The following is an 18,320-nucleotide window of genomic DNA, read 5'->3' on the forward strand; positions in this document are numbered from 1 at the left end:
GATTCACTGGTAATATTTCTGTTTACTGATGCAGTTGATTAATCAGGTGATGTACGTCTGCTAAAGGCTTTGCTGCAAAATAGCAATTTTGAAGGTTCCTGACTGATAAGCAGAGATTAAACAGTCTGATCACAAGCTATGGAAAGCCATGGGTCATGGCTTGTTTATGCAGCTCCCCAGGAAACACTCCAGCAGAATGATGACAAGACTTCACATGAGCAGGGTAATGAGCACAATATAGCTGCAATTCATGGCACTGGACTATTTTTAGTTTCTAGTGTGCCTAAAGAACAGGCTTAGAGACATTAAGAATCAGAAAAATCAGAACAGGATGTAATTTATCCTGCAAAGCAAAAAACGTTAGCCTAAAGAGCTCTTTAATCTGATCTTAGTGGCACTGTACTGACACTCATCTGATATGAATGATTTTATTTAGGCAGACTAACAAAAAAAAATCTTAAAAGCCACAGAGCCTGCACTGTGGTTACAAATGAGCACGATCCCAGAAGCAGATAAGTAGCTGATTTGCTCCCAAATGTGCAGGATCTCAAAATACATTCATGGTGGGTGAGACTTATTTAATCTCCAGCCAAGAGTTACTATTTTTCCTCATTCTACTACTAGGCAAAATATGCCTGGATGTTTTACAGCGTGTCATAAATTAAAGAACACCAAAGGGACCTTTCCTCTTTATTATAGCAATCTACACCAAAACCACAGTCTGATTTTATATTGTAAATAAAACAACATATCTAGTTTCTAACTCTAGCAATCTGAGTTCTTAATGTGTGTCCAAAAAAGCATTTCATGCACCATTTAAGAAGCTGAGTGTAGGTAATTGTATCTGAAATTATACTACTAAAAATATAGCATGGTAAATGAAAGGTCAGATACTAGCTCTTGCGGGATGGAAGGAGGTCCTTCATCATCTGTTACATGCTATTCTTAAAGTAGTGTTTTTTAAATTTGGGGTTACAACTAGGAAGTTATAAAAGGTTTCAAAGAGGCAATGGGTGGAAAAAGTATGTAGAAGTTCTATTCCTCTAACGCGGGGCCTGACGAGGGAACATGAGTGGGCTGTAATACCTGGCTGGGTATGTTTATCTTAGCCAGGGAATTGCTACCTACCTCTCACTGCTGGCAGCAGCTTGGTTCCTCCAGGGCAGAATAATTCACTCAAGGCTGCATGAAGACTTACAGGCCAAAAAGTTGAGAAAGACTGCTTTGAGGGAAGACATGACTCAGAAGCGACTGTCAAGGAGAGTGCTGAAGTACTGCCTTGAGTCTAGTGCTGGGGCGAGGTCCCTGTTCCCAGCACACAGGGGGCAGAGGAGGAATGGTGATGACAAGGACAGACTGATGGCCAAGGCCTAAAAAACCCCACCCCAATCTCTCCACTAAAGGTGAATAAACAGCCATTAGGCAAAAATTCCCTGTGTGTTGCAAAGTGGGAGAAGCTGTTTCAGCTGACACACATGAGTATGCACATTAGGAGTCAGTGTTATTTTCAGTGTCACCTGCTCTGAGGTCCCACAGCAGGAACCACGGACCAAGGTGCCATGGCAAAGGGAGTGGTGGGCAGAGCAAGGCACCCCGAGCAGTGAGAAATCACAAAGAACAGAAGCAAGGTGTGGCAAAGCAACAAAAAGCAGACAACAGGCGACTTGGTAGCTGTTCAGAGTGGGTCCTGTTACCCAACGGGATTTATCAGTTGAGGGCTGCTACTGAAGTGATACTGGTAAGCGGACCAGAGTTGACCCAACAGTTGCCACATCAGAGGAAAACAGACTTGAAAACAGTTTGGTACTTGCTTTAGGCATTAGGTGATATAAATCATCCTGTTTACCCAACTTGTTGGAATTTTCTTCTCCCTCCTCTACCAACTAAATAAGAACAGTTAAGTGATCTGTGTTTGCAAGCAGAGAAGTCAGGTCATTTTGAGCATCAAATAATTCAAATTAGTTATTGCAAGTTCCTGGGTGGGCGGGCAGCTGGTGTGTTTGTTGTGATGCCCTACATATGAATGCAGTCCTTCCTGCTGCCAGTCAAGCCCTGACAGAAAGGTTATACTAGAACCATGAGGCTATTGCATAAAAGGGAGTCACCCGTTTCTCCACACTAGTCTGAGACATGTCTGGTCTAGGACCTTATGGTCGCCTCTGGGGCCCGAGGTGTGAGCAGTACTTAGCAATACGGATCTCCCTGCGGTGCCTATAAAATAGTTAAGAGCCTTAGCAGCAATTCTGAGCCATGTTGGTCCTCTGCATGTCCTGTTAGTAACTTCAGCTACTGCTCAGCATCATGACAGGAGGGTGACTACCTTGTTCCTAGAAGAAATGGGCAACTGCTGCAGCCATGAAGCAAATGTTCTTGCTTTGCAGACTCCCATAGGCTATCTAAACTCCTTATCTGCCTTTGCCTTCTGGGAGCTGTTTGTCAAAGTGATTTGAACAGACTTTCATACTATAATTTGTCCCTTTCTGCAAAAGCTACACAGTTGTGTTCATTGGGAAGCAGCAGAGGCTAAACCCAGCATTGATAGCATCTAAATGATAAGCTTAAAGGGGTCTTATTCTGCTAGCACCTATTGGACCCACTTCTATGTGAGGTTTATATGACTCTTGAGAGTAGGTAGGTAAATGTGTCCATTTTCGGTTCTAAAAAGAAAAACAATGAAAAATGCTACAGTGGTGCCACATGTTTCGCTTTTGTTCAGATTTCATCATTAGAGAGTAACTGGTGTGCTGACTTCAAAGCACTGTGAACTTCCATAAGTTCAAAGTTACAGCTGAATCAGAAGATCTGTATCTTTCTCATCTGCAGCAAGAAACATTTTATATGCTGGCTTTGGATGTCTGCAAAACAAGGAGGGAATGGGACAAACTTGGTGAGTGTGACTTCACAGAGCTACATTTGGGGGAAAAGCAAGAGTTTAGAAGCCTATTAATGATGTTTATCTACATACTTTTAATGGATATTTTCCATATTCCTGCTGCTTAACAATAATATTCTTGGTCTGAAAGTTCCTGTCGTCGTTTTACCCAGCAATATTAAAACTGAAGCATTAAGTTAACAAAATTTTTCTTTGCCTGTGAAATTCCTTTAGTTTTTTTAAGAACTATTGAGGGACTGAAAGCAGACTTGAGCTAAGTCCATAAAAGTTTATGTGCTAATTATAAGTCTAGGTCTGCAGTTTAACACAGATCCTTCTTTATACGGAATGAGGTGTCACAGGCTCTTAGTACCCTTTCAAGGTTTGATTAGATGGCGGTGTAATTAAAACATTCTTTGGCACATGATCATGTGCCTTTATGATCACAGGCTGCTCTGTGTGTGTGCATGTCACATAGCAATGCTACCGCCACCCACACGGGCCCACAAATGCTACACCATTTGGTCCAGTAATTTTAGGGAGTTTCACAGGTGAAGAACTGCTCTGGTTTTTTATAATGACTGGTACTACTATGAAGCCCTGGCCAGCTCTTAGCATTGTAATTTAAGTTCTACTGGTAAAGTCATTCTCCTCTTCTCTACAGTTACATTAATAACTTGGAAGCACAATTTGTAGCTTCTGTAGCAACAGGTCTCAGACACGCTGATGATCACAATGTTGATGAGAAGTTAGAAAATACGTGCTTTAAAAAACATGTATGGCAGTATGGACAGCTAAAATTAAAGGGAATAACCTTTGCTAAGATCACCTAGAGCATATTTCAGCTACAGAGATCCTTCATCTACTGCAGATGTAAAACCACTTTAGCTCCTAGGCTAAAGGATACATCACTTGCTCTCTCACTCTCTCAGTTATTCACAAACTATTTTTTCCAAGTGGAACAATTTGAGAGCTTCATTTCAGGATACCCTATGAACCGCTTTAGAGACCTCGATTTCATTCACATCCTAATTTCAAACAAGGTAGAGGAGGGAGCTAACTTGTGTGTTTTGCTTGCCCATTAATTCATTTTGACAGAAGACTTTCTGGCTGTTTTCTGTTGGACCAATTTGTTCAGCATATTCTGAAACCACTTACTGGTTTGAGCCCAACAGAGGTGCAGGAAACACCTGGTATGCAACTTCTCAAGGGTTCAGTAGCCAAGTAGCTTAATGTTGCCAGGACCTGAGTGGTTATGGAAGAATCAAGGTAGTTGGCAGCTGAGTAGAGACTCTGGAGATTTAACTTTTACTCTCTAAAAAAGTATGATTATTCAGAAACTAGAAATGAATACAAATACCCACAGACATCTTTCAGGTACGTTAAGGGTGAGGGTATCCTTTCACTTCCTTCACTGCCCTCTCAAAACTTCATTGAGTAGTGTCACGAAGTAAAGCCAATAGTTTCTTCTAATTTAGTTCTTCTATTAACAGGGAGCCTAGATCCTCTGGCTCGTACCACCTACCATGAAGATGCCTCCTGTTCCATATTGAGGGAAATCTTCACATCCTACTCAGTAAAAAGGAAAATTTGATTTAAAAAAAAAATCCCTTGTAATTCTGTAAATACAGGAGGAATTGTTAATTGAATATTATTATGATGCAGTATGCAGGATTTCAATTAGTCGTAACAACACTTGGGCTGCCTCTTCAGTGTTTTTTGTTTTTAATAAAGAAACTTCTCAAACTTTTTTTATGGATTTTAGACATCCAGACAGTTACAATCACACCTGACCTTCACAACAGTGTAAAAAAAGGAAAAGCTATTAATTTCTGAATATTGCTTATACTTTTATTTGCATCCAGGCTGGATTTCTTATAAGAAAAGAGCCTGTTGGCTTCAGCATAAATTATAAAGAACGTAGAAACGAATTCTGAGTAATCTCTCTATTTCTCAGACTGGCTGCTTTGGAAACTAAGCTGTATATGGCTTTGTTTCATGCTAATAACATTGCCTCCTGGCCCTCAGCTAGGAAGATTGGGTTATAAGGAAGAAAAGGCATCATCCCACAGTCTGATCACGTTAGAATTCATATTTTTGGCTGACTCTCTCAAAATTTTGCACTTAGGTGCTGATTCCTTAGTATTAATGTCATTCTTTACTTGTCAACTTCAGGAGCTAAGATGATTCATAAAATGTAGGTATCACCACAAAAATCAGTGCACCAGAAGTTGCTTGAGAGGAAGAATGGATGTTTTCCTGGAGAGCAGGCTCAGGTTCCCTGGTAAGCAGCAATGAAAATGCATATTGCTCACTGCAGGCAACAGAAATGAAAGAGGGAAAAGTGGACAGTGGCCCATGCTGGAAATCACAAAACGTTCAGATTACGCAGGGTGCATGATGAGTGGAATTTCATTATTAGTTTTAGATGTCAGCTTGTATTCTGGATGTGTAAAGCTGTTTTGGCATTAGAGCGTGCAGGGAAGGATACCTAGGCAGAGAGGGAAGAAGGCAGAAAGGTAAATTGACAACTTAATCAATGGACAGAATAAAACTAATAAAAGTGGAATCAGGCTTTTATTGCTCTCATTCTAAATGGTAATTTTAACCTAGCTTAATAAGCCAGTTCTCGGGTGAAGAAAATCACCTGATAAGAAAACATCTCTCAATTTAACTGTGAGTGGGAAATGCAGTTCCTCAGTAGGAAAATGCACCTCTAAAAATGCTGCTTGGATAAGCCTCCTTCTGACAGAGCCTTGAGTAAGATGATGACTTCCACCAACAAACTGACCAAGCCTATGACACAGAGGACTACTACGGGTCAGGTAGCACCATGGTGGTTAACTTTCATGTTGAATTAGAAGTGGAATTCTGTAAATTGTAAAGAAAATGTCTTAGTCCAGAAAAAAGTATCTCCTTCAAACAAAACTGGGCAGTGAGGTCTTACACTTTTAGGGACAGGTTGATATGTGGCTTGAAGGCATCCTTTTAACAAATGCAACACACTACAAAAATGATGGTCTGCTTTGCTTATATTATTGCCTGATCATTTCCAGATGTCACGTAACAGATTTGCAGCCTTGTGGAATTGCTCTCATATCGTAGTTTGTCTTTTTGTGCTATGTGAGACGAGTAAACAAAAGGCCCTACACACAGAGTTCATGGCCTAGCATTAAATCTGGGTAAGACATGCACCTCAATAGCATAGTTGAAACCAATTAAATTCTTGTTCATCATGTCACTAAACCGAAGAACTGATGTAAATTTGGTAACTGCACAGGGGATTACAGTGAGACGTTTGACTTAGCATTACAACTGGTTGTCACACACAGGGAACAGTAGGATCAGTAATTAAAAACAATAAAATAATTGTTTTCCTAACCTAAAATCACTGTCTATGTATAGCAACAGGCCATCAATGGCCAGCTACAAACCTCAAAACAGAAAATGCTTATTTCCAGCCCCAGCTATGCAGAAATCTGTTCCTGCCTTGGTACTGTTCAACTCCAAGTTTACCACCACTGAGCAATGAACACAGAAACCTTCCAACTGCTAATTGTGGTTTGCTATTTACAAAGTTTATTTATAAACTCATTTTCATGCAAGTATAAAATACTAATTCCATGGACAAATACACATTTGTTCACCACTCTAAATTATATACATTGTATTTGCATCTAATATTCAGAGAAGTGCAAAGTCCACAGTGATGTAAATAACAATAGTTTTGTAAACTATGACAAGCTCTGAAAAGATATTAGTAACTGTACGGTAACCTATCTTTTTGTATACTGCTGAAATCAAACATTTTTTGCAGTAAAAGAACATACATTTCAGCTACATTCAAGTGATTATTTTATTACCATATATTATGTCTTACAAACTTTACTGGAGATGAGCAACAGCGCTACAAAACCATACCTTAACGCAAGAGGTGCACTGCATGGTATGTGCAGACATAGCAAAGGAGGGAGAAGAAAAACAAGCTCAGAAAACTTGTACAAAAATGGGTAGTAATACTGACTAACGCTGGGTTATAATCTTACAACAGACCTGAAGGGCTAACAGAGATGCAATTTAGAAACATCTGTGCACTGTAGGTACAGTTTGGTGCAGATCAAGAGTGCACTAATACAGTCAACGTTGTATGCATAAGATAATGCACAAAATACGCTGATATGCATAAAAACAACTAATTGTTTACAGTAAGTAGGGCAGCACGGTTATAGTACTGCATCCTTGGCACTTAGTGATAGGACAACATGTATTTGGTTTAACTAAATTCATAAACAGGATAGATACTGGTCTGTAAGATCTAAAACATACATTATCCCTTTGAACCTTCTGGTTATACAGCATTTTTCTAATTTTCAAGTTCAGATGCAAACATGATACACTAGCTAGATATGGAAGACGTTTCAGATATTGGCTTAAAACAAGACCTTCAATTAAAGAGAGAATGACAGAATCACAAGTCAAGTCAAACAATGCTAATTAAATCTGTTACTGATGTCTTGAGCAGAAAAGAAAATCTGAAACGTAAAAAAAAAAAGCAATGTTGTAATACAGCCCACCAGGTGATGACAGGCTTTTCCTGAACAGTAATTGCTTCCTTAACATCCCTTTCATATATGGTAATTTCACTTAAAGGAACTGCTGAAGTTATTCACCTGAAAAGTTGTAACTGAATTAAAAGTTTGTCCTAGTATATCATCTCACACTGAATAGAAGAAAGTACGCTGCTCTTCAAAGAAAGCGTGTTTCAGCCAATAAAGGATTCCAATTTCAAGTGATTGTCCTTGCATTAACAATATCAACAACTGCCTGGAGGGAGCCAATTTACTTTTGTCTGTTTTAAACAAACTGGCTAAACTGCCATTTTATATTATATATAACAAATGTAATAAAATTGTTCTTAACATATAACGATGTAACACTTTAAAATTAACTGGTTTAAAATATTTTACAAAGACATTTTATTATATATGAACTATACAACACACAAGAGTATGAAATATTTTGAACATATACACATTTCTCTATTTTTCACGTAGATTATTATTTCACACCAAACATTGGTGCCTGCAATTTTTACAATGCTCTCAGAGAAAACCAAAACAAAACCCCAGAATATTTTTGTGGATGTGGTGGTGGGTTTTTTTCTGAAAATAAAACCTATTACAAGGAGAACTTCTCTAACGACCGCTTTCCCAATTTCATATTTTGCACGCAGCTCCTCAAATGGATCAGCACACACAAGAAGAATGACCTCTCTGTACTTTCCAGTGCAATTTGCTAGGGATAAAGTTTAAACCCAAACTGACCCTTTCCCCCACTACAAACATTGAAAACTGCAGTCAGAGTAAACATCAACACCAATCGCTCTCCAGACTCCTTTACCCCTTAATTAAAATGCAATCCTTTTCGATATCCATTTTAATGAAAGTACTTGCATAGAGCAGCCTTGTATTATTTCTGAAGAACATTATGAGCGTTTTAACACAAGATAAGGCACATGTTTTTCAGCATTAATAGTCTAAAACTAATCCTGAGGATCTGCTCCTTCCCCTCAGCAAAATCTGCTTTTTTTAATATACCCTGTATTACCTGAAGAAAGCAGAAAAGCAGTATAGAATAAACCAAAACTCCTTAGCTGAACTAAATTCAGAACATTAGTAACTCCTGATGATAGTGTAACAAATCCACAGATAAAGAATTGAGCCATACTTCAAACAAATTATCTTTAGGGGGGAAAACAAAGATACAGCCAGTAGCACTGTAGATGTTAGGTAAAAGTTCACATAATATGGATGACATTTATAGTGAGTTTCCCTAAAATAAGCTCCCATCAGAAACAAGGTAGCTAAATTGTGAGGCACTTAAGGTTGACAAGAAAAGGAGGAATGCAAGGGGTTTGTTTCATAGAAAACCTGAAGTTGCATATCATATCCTTGTATTAAGCCTTCTATTAAAGTGCTAGAAATGGAGACTTAAAACAAAAGGATTTAAATACAAAATAAGTGATTAAAGAGCTTAGTATGCATTAAAATTAAGTGCTTTTGATTGTCATGAATTCAGAGCTTTTTAATAGTTTTTAAAAAATAAAGTCTGGAAATAATCCACATTTTAAATCATCTTCCTTGTGCCATTGATGCTATTTGTAAAGTGCCCAATTATTTTCTAAACAACAAAACCATTTGCCTTATCTTATGTTGTATAGCATGACATAGTCTGTAGTACATATGTAATCCATACTGTCAATCCGATGGAAAACAGCACATGCATACTTTCAGTCAGAAGTTTCAATTCCACCTGTCCCTCTACAGAACCAGGTCCTGGATTACATACCCACCAGTACATAGTGCAACCAACCTCATGTTCTCAAAACGCAATTTGGCTGTTATAGTCCGATGCTCACAGACAAACTTATCAGGCTTCTCCTCAGAGCAGCCTGACGCCCAGACAAAGTCACAGATGGAGCTCTAGACCCGAATCACATAAATCCACTAGATGCCAAATCTGAGAAGGATCTGGGTTCCGTGGGATGATGAAGAGGCTGAAGATGTGTGGCAGTCTGTGCATTACTGATCACATCTAACTGAGAGGGATACGCTTCATTTACATTTCCTCCATTGAAACCGTTTTGGAACTGGCAGGAAAAAAAACAATATAAATAGTTAGTGTGTGAAATGGGTTTGTTTGTAAGGTTTCAGAAATCCTCCTAAATACACAGACTGGACAAAATCACCTTAAAATACAACCAATAGATTTAAACCCCCTTTTTTTTTTTCTTTTTAAATGATGAACGATGAGAAGTCAATTTACATTAAAGTAGGGTCTGAACCATCAGTGAAACTTACCCATGCTGAAGTCAGTGGGATTCCTACTTCTGGAGGAGAAGCATCAGTATTATCTAAAGCACAGTGTAGCTTCCACTTACAGAAACTGCAGCCTGACTGAGCACTCCTCATGTCCGCATCCAGCTGGTAGATTTTTAAAAGCAACCTATTTACATACTTTCATGTCTGCAGTGGGATCCAGACTTTACAGCTCTTTCAGGAATGCACATGCAGTCCTGTTCCTAAACCGAAGCGTACTGCCTTCAATCCACAGGCTGAGCTGTCCTAGGGTGGGCTCTTTTGACAGTCTTTGTACTGACAATGCCAAGTAAGAGCACTGAATGGCTTTCATCAGTCTTGACATAGTTGTTCATAGGATTATTTTAATGATCTGATGTAATGCTTCCCTGTCATGCTATGGAAAAGTCACTTTATCTACGAAATACCCCGTTCAGTCATGCAAAGAAAATACAAGAAAGTATTTTAAACATTTCCATCATCTCTTCAGGAGTAGCTTATATCCTAAGTACTTATTCATTCAGGGTTTGTCCTTAAAAACATTTATTATACATTGATTCAACTACCAAATATGCTAGGTTTTGGGAACTTTTATCCTCCTACAAAAACACTGAAATTTTACTAACTCTGCACAGTTCTTCTAAGTTTTTTAACAAGACTACAGCCACATGCATTATGCTTTTAATCAAAATTGCCATACTGCTAAAGACAGCTACAATAACATAAGCTAGGATTACTTCTGACAGAAGCAGATTATTTCAATATTCTTCCTTAACAAGATAAGCACACTCATTAAAATTTGTAAGAAAGTTCTCAAGACAGAAGCTAGTAATTAGCAAGATTTCTCCTGTTTAATAAAGGAATAGCGACCTTAAACATGCAATTAAACTATCTAAGGCCTTTCTGCCCTTCTCCACTACCGAAAGTGTTTTTAGACTACATCAGCTATGATCCTACTGCAATTACAAGCTAGGCAGAAGGTCAAGGCAGATGACCACAACAGACCCTTCTGGCTTTCTAATCCCCTAGTCTTTTCACGTAGAAATCGATGGGAGTTAGAGGGCTGAGGAAAGGATAGCAATCATGGCTTGCGTAGCTACATCTGTCCTCTCTCCAGACTCCAACCACTGATAGGCATGTCAGTGTGCTAAATCCAGCCACAAAGACTGCCCTACTTTGGTTTGGCTGCGTCAGTGTAGGCTCAGACAGCAGTATCCTATCTGCTTAGCCACATCCTTACTAAAGTTACCAATTAGCACCAAAATCAAACCTTCAGTTTGTTACCACAAGCAGAAACACATTTTCCCTATTTACAGTAAAGAAATGTATATTATTTGCCATCATGACTTCGGCACAGGTGCTATTTTACAGGATTACTTCAAGTGCAGCAGCTGTACTTCTGACTTACTCGTTCCAATGGGCTCACACATTTTAAAGTTCTTAGCTCCTCTGATACAAGACTAAACACAATCTCTGTAATATATACATATACAAATACAGGCTTATCTTTCTCTGGAGCAATGTTTCTAGGTAAAAAAAATGTTTCTACATTAAAACATTTCTCAACCCAGCAACCTGGGTTTACACAGAGCCTTACTTTGCCCTCAATCTATAAAAACATTAACTGGCAGATGTGACTAGAGGTCAAAACTGAGATGCAAGAGATGGTAGCTTATTTCATGCAAACAGCATACAGCAGCATGGGCTGCCAAAGTCAGTGCTGTTTGGTGTAGGAACAAGCAGTCTGTTCCCACCCTCCACTGCACCCAGTTGGTATACAGAAGTTTTGGATGCAGAAGGACTGGGAGGTAGCTATTGGCTATCTGCGATCACTCTTTTGTGAAAGGGGTTAGGGGAATAATCCTTCCTTATCTCATCAAGAAGCATGCTCCTCGCTCAAGCTCATTTGGACAAATGTTCAGCAGTTCTCTTCAAAGGTAAACAGGAGCTGACGTGCCCCAGGTAACACCGGTTACACCAGGCTTCTGCTCGTGCATTGCTACCCAGATCCACTTGGCACAGGCGCAGCGCAGCAAGAGGGGTTGAGTTTGCCTCTGAACAACCTAAGTAAGGATAACTTTTTACAAAGTGGCTTTTGTTCACTTTTGATGACAATATTCTTACTGCAGCACAGCACTCCCATGTTCTATTGCTTCTAACATGAAGTAATAGACATAATTGATATTTGCATTTAGAGGCACTCTCTTAATCGTTAATTTTTTTACAGATGAGAAGAAAAAGTAAGCAAGACAGTAACAAAAAGGGAACACAGCAAAAACAATTAAGGCAGTACAACAACCACATAACCTACAAAATAAATGTACTTGAGGCCAACCATTAAAAAGAAAGAAATGGAATTGCTTATGTGCTGGCTGTTCCAAACTGATGCACCACTCCAGTATAGCTTTTGTCAAAAGAACAATTCTATACTATTACAAGAGATGAACTTGGATGACCCTTGAAGTGCTTTGCATCCCTATTATCAAGCACTATGAAGGACTAATAACACTCAGCACGGCCAGGCAACATACAGCCAAGCACTGTGCAAGCTTGTGTGCTGCAGTCTGGCAGAGTCACTTCATGCTATTTCAGTCCTGGGGCGCTCAGGCAGAAGCAGCTATTCATCTTGCTGAACTGTCCTATATTTTAGGCTAAATTTCTGCAATTCTGTTTTTCCCACCAGTGAGGCAGTTTTAAACAAAGTGTCTTTTGCACTTGTATTAAGCATACCAAAAAGCTGGGTATGTTCTACTTGCATTCCTCACCTCTGTTTTGTGTAGGTTAAATGCCAATTAATACTTTAATTCTGTAAATGCTTATGCATGTGCACAAGCATTTGTAGGATCAGTACTTTAGAACATTAACTCAAGGTAGAAAAAAAAAAAAGAAAAGGATTGTGGCTCTGTACTTGAGCAGCATTACCAGAAATAAATGGTACAATTTAAAGTACTTCAACAAAGGTTATCCAGAATCAGGAACTGCCTTAGTAATTGAATTTTTTTTTTCTATTTCTAAGTTAATTTTACCTATGAAGAACTGTGCTTAAAACTGTAGCCTGAGCTACAGACAGGCTCTTCTTTTCTACCGCTTTTATTGTGCATTCCCCTTAGCACAATGTGAAAATGGTCCAACTTACCTACTGCAAATATATTTTTTTCCCTGCTCTTTTGTCTTCAGCAGACAATTTAGACAGCAGCTTGAGGAACAAGCTGACTTTCACTGCTTATGCAGTAGTTCATTATATTTCATGCTATGTATGTGATACTATAATAATCCTAGCAATTCTAAAATCACTGAAGAAGAGTCTGAGCAGCTAAAGAACAGTAATGTTTTAAAAACAAGATACTCTTATGGATCCTTACAACACATTTCATGAAAATGAATGTGCCAGACATTATTGACATCATTTCACTCCTCTAAAGAAGGTCTATAAGCAAATTCAAAGCTTTTGATGAATCTTCTTTTCATTTGCTCCTACTGGGAGCAATTGACTAGTTCATGCACTCTTGCTTTAATACTGTCAGAGAGCTACAAGGTTGTGGGTATATTTACATAAAAAACTTGCCTAAATGGAGCTGTCTTCAATCTAGTGAAGAACAAAGCAAGGACATTTGCATGCTGCTAACCTGTCAGTTTCAAACTCAACCATTCAATGATAACAAACTGCATCCCAGTAGCATCCAAAACAATGAAAACACTGTTCAAAATGCAAGCAGTTGACCTTACCTTGTTTAACAATGTTTGCTGACTTGTCATCATAGGATCATATTGTATTTGATCCACACAGCTGGGCTGTGCTTCTTGCGTGCACTGGTACATAGAAACAGCGCCTGCATAGCAGGTTTGAGGAGTCAGCATAACCGACTCAGAGTTTATCCCACACTCATGATTTTCAGGGACCTGCTGCAAACAGCTGAGAAAATCCTCCAGGTTGGAAGAAGCAGAATAGTTTGGTCTGTCAAAACCTGCTACAGGGAAATCCATCCGAGCAAAATTAGAAAGCTGCGGCATCACCGCTGTAGGTTGCTTGTAAGGAACAAACTCTTGTCTACATGCATAAGGGGAAGTGTTTACTTCTGATTTGTAAGACAGCTCAGATGTAGTGGCATGCGTGCCAGGAAATACGTACTGCTGGGGCTGCTGCTGCGAGCAGCCAAGAGGCATGCTGGTGCTAGAGCTCCAATTTGTGAACATCCCATTGACTTGCATATGTTTCATCTTTTGACAGAGCTGCTGCTGCTGCTGCTGTTGCTGCTGCTGCTGTTGCTGCTGCTCCACAAGCTGTTTCTGGTGCTGATGAAGTTGATGTGGATCTAATTCTTGCTGTACCAAGCAACCTTCATTCTGGACCAGGGGCTGCTGCTGGTTACAGCCTGAATACAAGAAGTCAGACTTACTTAAGGAATCCTGAACATATGTCAGGATTTCATCGGTTATGTCGATGTCCCCAATATCATCCACACCAGATAACTCAGTTTTAAAAAACTCCTCATCCTGCTGAATACACTTTAGATCTTCAAAATCAATACCTAGACTTTTCATGATGCTGTACAGCTCACTGGTTTTGTTATCTTGAAAGAGCGCTGCACTGTCATCAGGAAGTGGAACAGTACTGTCCTGGGAACACTCCATTAGCTCTCGTTTGAAAACACTGTGGTTTCCAGCAGGTAGGAGATTATCCGTCCAGCCGCTGCTAACAACACCGCTCAGTTCATCCCTGCTGTCTGCAAAGAAGTTGCGTTCAAAGGAAAGTTTGTGTGATGCTGGAGGGCAGAGATACACAGACTCATCTTGCCTTAACATGGCACCTAGGAGGGAGTTTGGATCCACGGAATCATGGTGTAACGTTGCTTTGGCTCCTTTTCCCGCGGTGCTTTTATTCTTCAGCTGGGAGGACTCCATAAGGCTTGGCATCGGGAAAGACACCTCATATAACACAGCCTCGCCAGTGGCAAACATGAAGGGCAACTTCATGTTACGCTTCCGCAGATGTTCTGCCCCTTCTTCATCTCTGAAAATAAATCATATAGATAGCGTAATACTGCAGTACTAAACAGTTACTGTAATCTTTTTGTGCCCCGGAATTAACATTAAAAAAATGAACTATTCTATTTGTAAGCATTTTTCAAATTCCTAGCTATTTCAGCTCAACTTGGCTGAGTTAAACTAAGATGCAGATTATGAAATAAGGAGCTTATGACTGTAATACCACCTTTATACATTACATTTGTAATTAAATCTAGATAGCATACACCATTTTCTATGCCTTATGAACTGAAATGAAAGCATGTGGGCTTCATTCCATGCATTATGTTTTTCTTGGTATAGTACATAAATGAATATTTTGATACCGAATTGTCTCTTTTCTCCATTTTACAGACTCATTAGAAAAATATTTAACCTATATAATATGCTGAATTCCATATTATGTAGAATTTAATTCAGCACCATAAAGGACTTACTTTCTTTGTTATCTCTGCTTCTACAAAAGTACAGTTAGATTTCATAATATATTTCTTTTCCTAATAGGGACACTGAATTTAAAAAAAAAAGGCTGGATGGAATAACTTGGTGCTTGTACTACTGCTCTTAATTTTTATATGAAAACAAAATGTCTGAAGTTTTACATAGAAAGGACTATGCTGCGTAAGCACCGTAATATCTTTCAGTGGAATTCTTCTCAATGTTAGTTAGCAAACTGAAAAACTTTTTCTTTCTGGAGCTTGAGATTTAAAGGGTGTTTATTAATAACAAAGACATCCTTCCTGAATATAAACAAATCCCAAAGCCTTCAGTTTTGGAAATACACAGCTTTATATGAGGATGACTTACGTAAGAGGTCTTTGCGTGGCAATGATGTAATCTGGTCTTCCATTTTTGTAGACAAGACGTGCATTTGCCTGTACCCAGGCCCATCGATTTTCTTTGGTTAGAAGTCTAAATACAGTCATTCCACTCTCACCTGTCTTCATCACTAGTGTAAAAGAGTAAACATACCATTTACTGTCCAATGAACAAAAATAGGAAAACCTGGCATGCCATGGAATTAATCCCATTTGTACAGCAATTTTACAAATCTCATGTCCTCAGCCACCTACTTCTGTGTGGCACTAATGTATTCCTAGCCAAACAGGATGATCAGTCACTTTAAGATGTCTACTTTAATTTACTGGTAAAATAAAAGCCAAAATGCAAGCAATTATTATTATGGAGCCATTATTCCTGCAATAACAGAAATTAACATAAATGAGAAAAGCCTAAGTCTGAAAAGGGACTATTACTTAAGAATTTAGAAAACACATTAGCTCTGAATCCAGTTCTTCCACATTTTGACTGATTAATGCAGGGGTACTTCAAAATCCATTATTTTTCACTCCCACTGTCACTTCACTACCAGTGTTTGATAAACATATTACATCCTTGCTGCACATTGCTGAAAACACTGCCTTTTTAGAAAGAAATATTAAATTTCAATTATTAGGAAAATTTAAGATTCCCAACCAAAAAATAATATAGGTTAAGAACTTACTGAAGGGGGATTATTTAATTGTATATACAGGGACAAAAGAAAGAAGTTTTTGAAGAGAAGTCAGTAGGAAAGAAGAAGCAGTAAAATATCCTGAAGGTATTTCTTCCAAAGAGAAATATGTGACAGCTAACAAAAAAGCAAAGAAAGAAGCCCACCAAATAGTTATACATCAGATGGCAGATACTTATTTCCTTAGCTTAAAACATTATACTTGTCTCATTGTTACTCAAACCAAATGAAGCTGCTAAGAATGAAAGCCAGAAACATACAGGACATTATAGCATGCAAAATCAGAGATGATTTTCCGTAAAAAACGCCTACAATGATAATGCAAGAAAGTACTTTATTTAAATACTTTCTAACAGGAAAGCTATCTTTGAAGTCATCCCTTTACCCAAAGGAAGTTGTTGAAATAGCAGAAGTTGGGTTGAGCAGAGAAGGAAGTGAGAAGAGAAAGATGTGACAGAAACTGCAATATATAACTAAAGGGTCTATTAAACATTTCCCCCTGCAGTCGAACCTTTTATAGGGAGGGAAGGATCATATGAAATGAATTGTGCCCCTTTATTAATGACTTTTTTTTTTTAACACTACTTATTATTTTTTTGTATTCATATAATCCATGCTTTAATTTTTCAGCCTTCTTTGGGGGATGAAGCTTACTTCGGACATGATTTTCAGCACAATAAAGCATATCAGCGGCATGAACAAACTGGTATCCTGTTCCTCTCATACACAGCTCTGCTTCAGTGTATCCCAGGACAATCTTTCCTCTGGAAGGTAAAAACAAAAAAGTTGCAACACTGCTGATGAACCAACTCACAAAAAAAAATGTCAAGCAAGTTAATTTTGGCTAGAACATTTCAAACATAAATGCTAACTACATTTTGTTGCAATATTAACTGTATGTAGAAGCATGACAGCTCTAATAAAATAAAAAAAAAAAACAAAACAAAACAGTTAACAAATCATAAAACTTTTACTAGTCCCCTAAGTTGCCTTCAGTGACTAGGAATGTTTTCACAGAATTATTAGATCATAAAAACCAAAATAAAGAGCATGTCTACGGTTCTGCTGGACTCTTAATTCCATATGTTTTGAACATACTCACTTGCAGCAGGCAGCTCCCATCTGTTGCAATAAAAAACACCCTTTGCATAGCCCTGTTTAATAGCATCTACCTACAGGTGCTTGCACGTAGAATTAAGTAGGGGTTTAACGTTAATTATCTAAGACTTCTTGCCTAAATTAGTATTTTTATCAGCTTAAAATTCAAACCAGGGCGTATCTCAGAATTAAATCCTTTCTGCTATTGAGTGGTTTGGGACCCCTGTGTTTGCATTTATTCTATGAAATGCCTCAGAGGAGTCAGGTTTGACCCTAGCAGCTAAAATTAGAATACTTTAGAGGTCAGATAGATGAAGGACTTCACAGCACCTGTGTGAGTGTTATGAGATACACGATAGTATGAAGTAGTCAAAAAGTGCCTGAAATGGGATTTGGAACAAAGAAATGGAGATCCAATGACAGGAAGAAAGAAAAAAAATAAGCAAAAGGAAAAAAAATATTAGGGATGGGGAACAATATATGAGAAAGGGTAAAACATGGCAAAAATTGGAGATTTCAAGTGAAGCACAATGAATAAAATCAGAGCGAGGAGAAAAAAACCATTGAGTTAACATTTTGTTAACTTACTTCTACCAGTGTATAGAACCTAAGAAAAACATTTCAGTTTATAAGTAGACAGAATACCAAGTAATTCGACTCCATGTTTGTCTGTAAGTAGGCATGAAAGTCCACATAAGAGATCCCACTGAAAATGAGTCTGAAGGCTGAAAGCATAATCAGTCAAAAACAGAAGGGAGAGGAGGAAGGAGGAAGGAAGGAGGCCAGGGGCATTTTCTTTTAATAAAGAAGCATCTTAATGGGCTGCTTGCCATGTTGATGCATAGTTACATTATGTTGATCTAGTAATGCAATAGTGTTTCCAGTTTTTATATAGGAAAAAGAATGGTTTGGAATTGGGTAAAAGCCATACTATAAAAAAAGGACTTAATTTGTT

The 18,320-nt window shown here is 38.4% G+C and overlaps 1 protein-coding gene across 1 annotated transcript in view; it reads right to left on the bottom strand.

The window, feature by feature from the left end:
- Positions 1 to 9,365: 9,365 nt before the first annotated feature.
- The window catches only part of AHR (aryl hydrocarbon receptor), a gene marked incomplete at its 3' end in the record, with an annotated part of 63,912 nt that continues 54,957 nt past the window's right edge, over positions 9,366 to 18,320 (bottom strand). Inside the window, exons 8-11 of the mRNA XM_084280060.1 lie at positions 16,922 to 17,031; positions 15,562 to 15,703; positions 13,456 to 14,740; positions 9,366 to 9,521 (exon numbers count right to left, since the gene is read on the bottom strand). Of these exons, the coding sequence (XP_084136186.1) occupies positions 9,366 to 9,521; positions 13,456 to 14,740; positions 15,562 to 15,703; positions 16,922 to 17,031 (1,693 nt within the window). The remainder of the gene's footprint in view (positions 9,522 to 13,455; positions 14,741 to 15,561; positions 15,704 to 16,921; positions 17,032 to 18,320) is intronic.

The sequence above is a fragment of the Gallinula chloropus genome, assembly GCF_964237585.1.
Source record: "Gallinula chloropus genome assembly, chromosome: 2".
NCBI lineage: Eukaryota > Metazoa > Chordata > Aves > Gruiformes > Rallidae > Gallinula > Gallinula chloropus.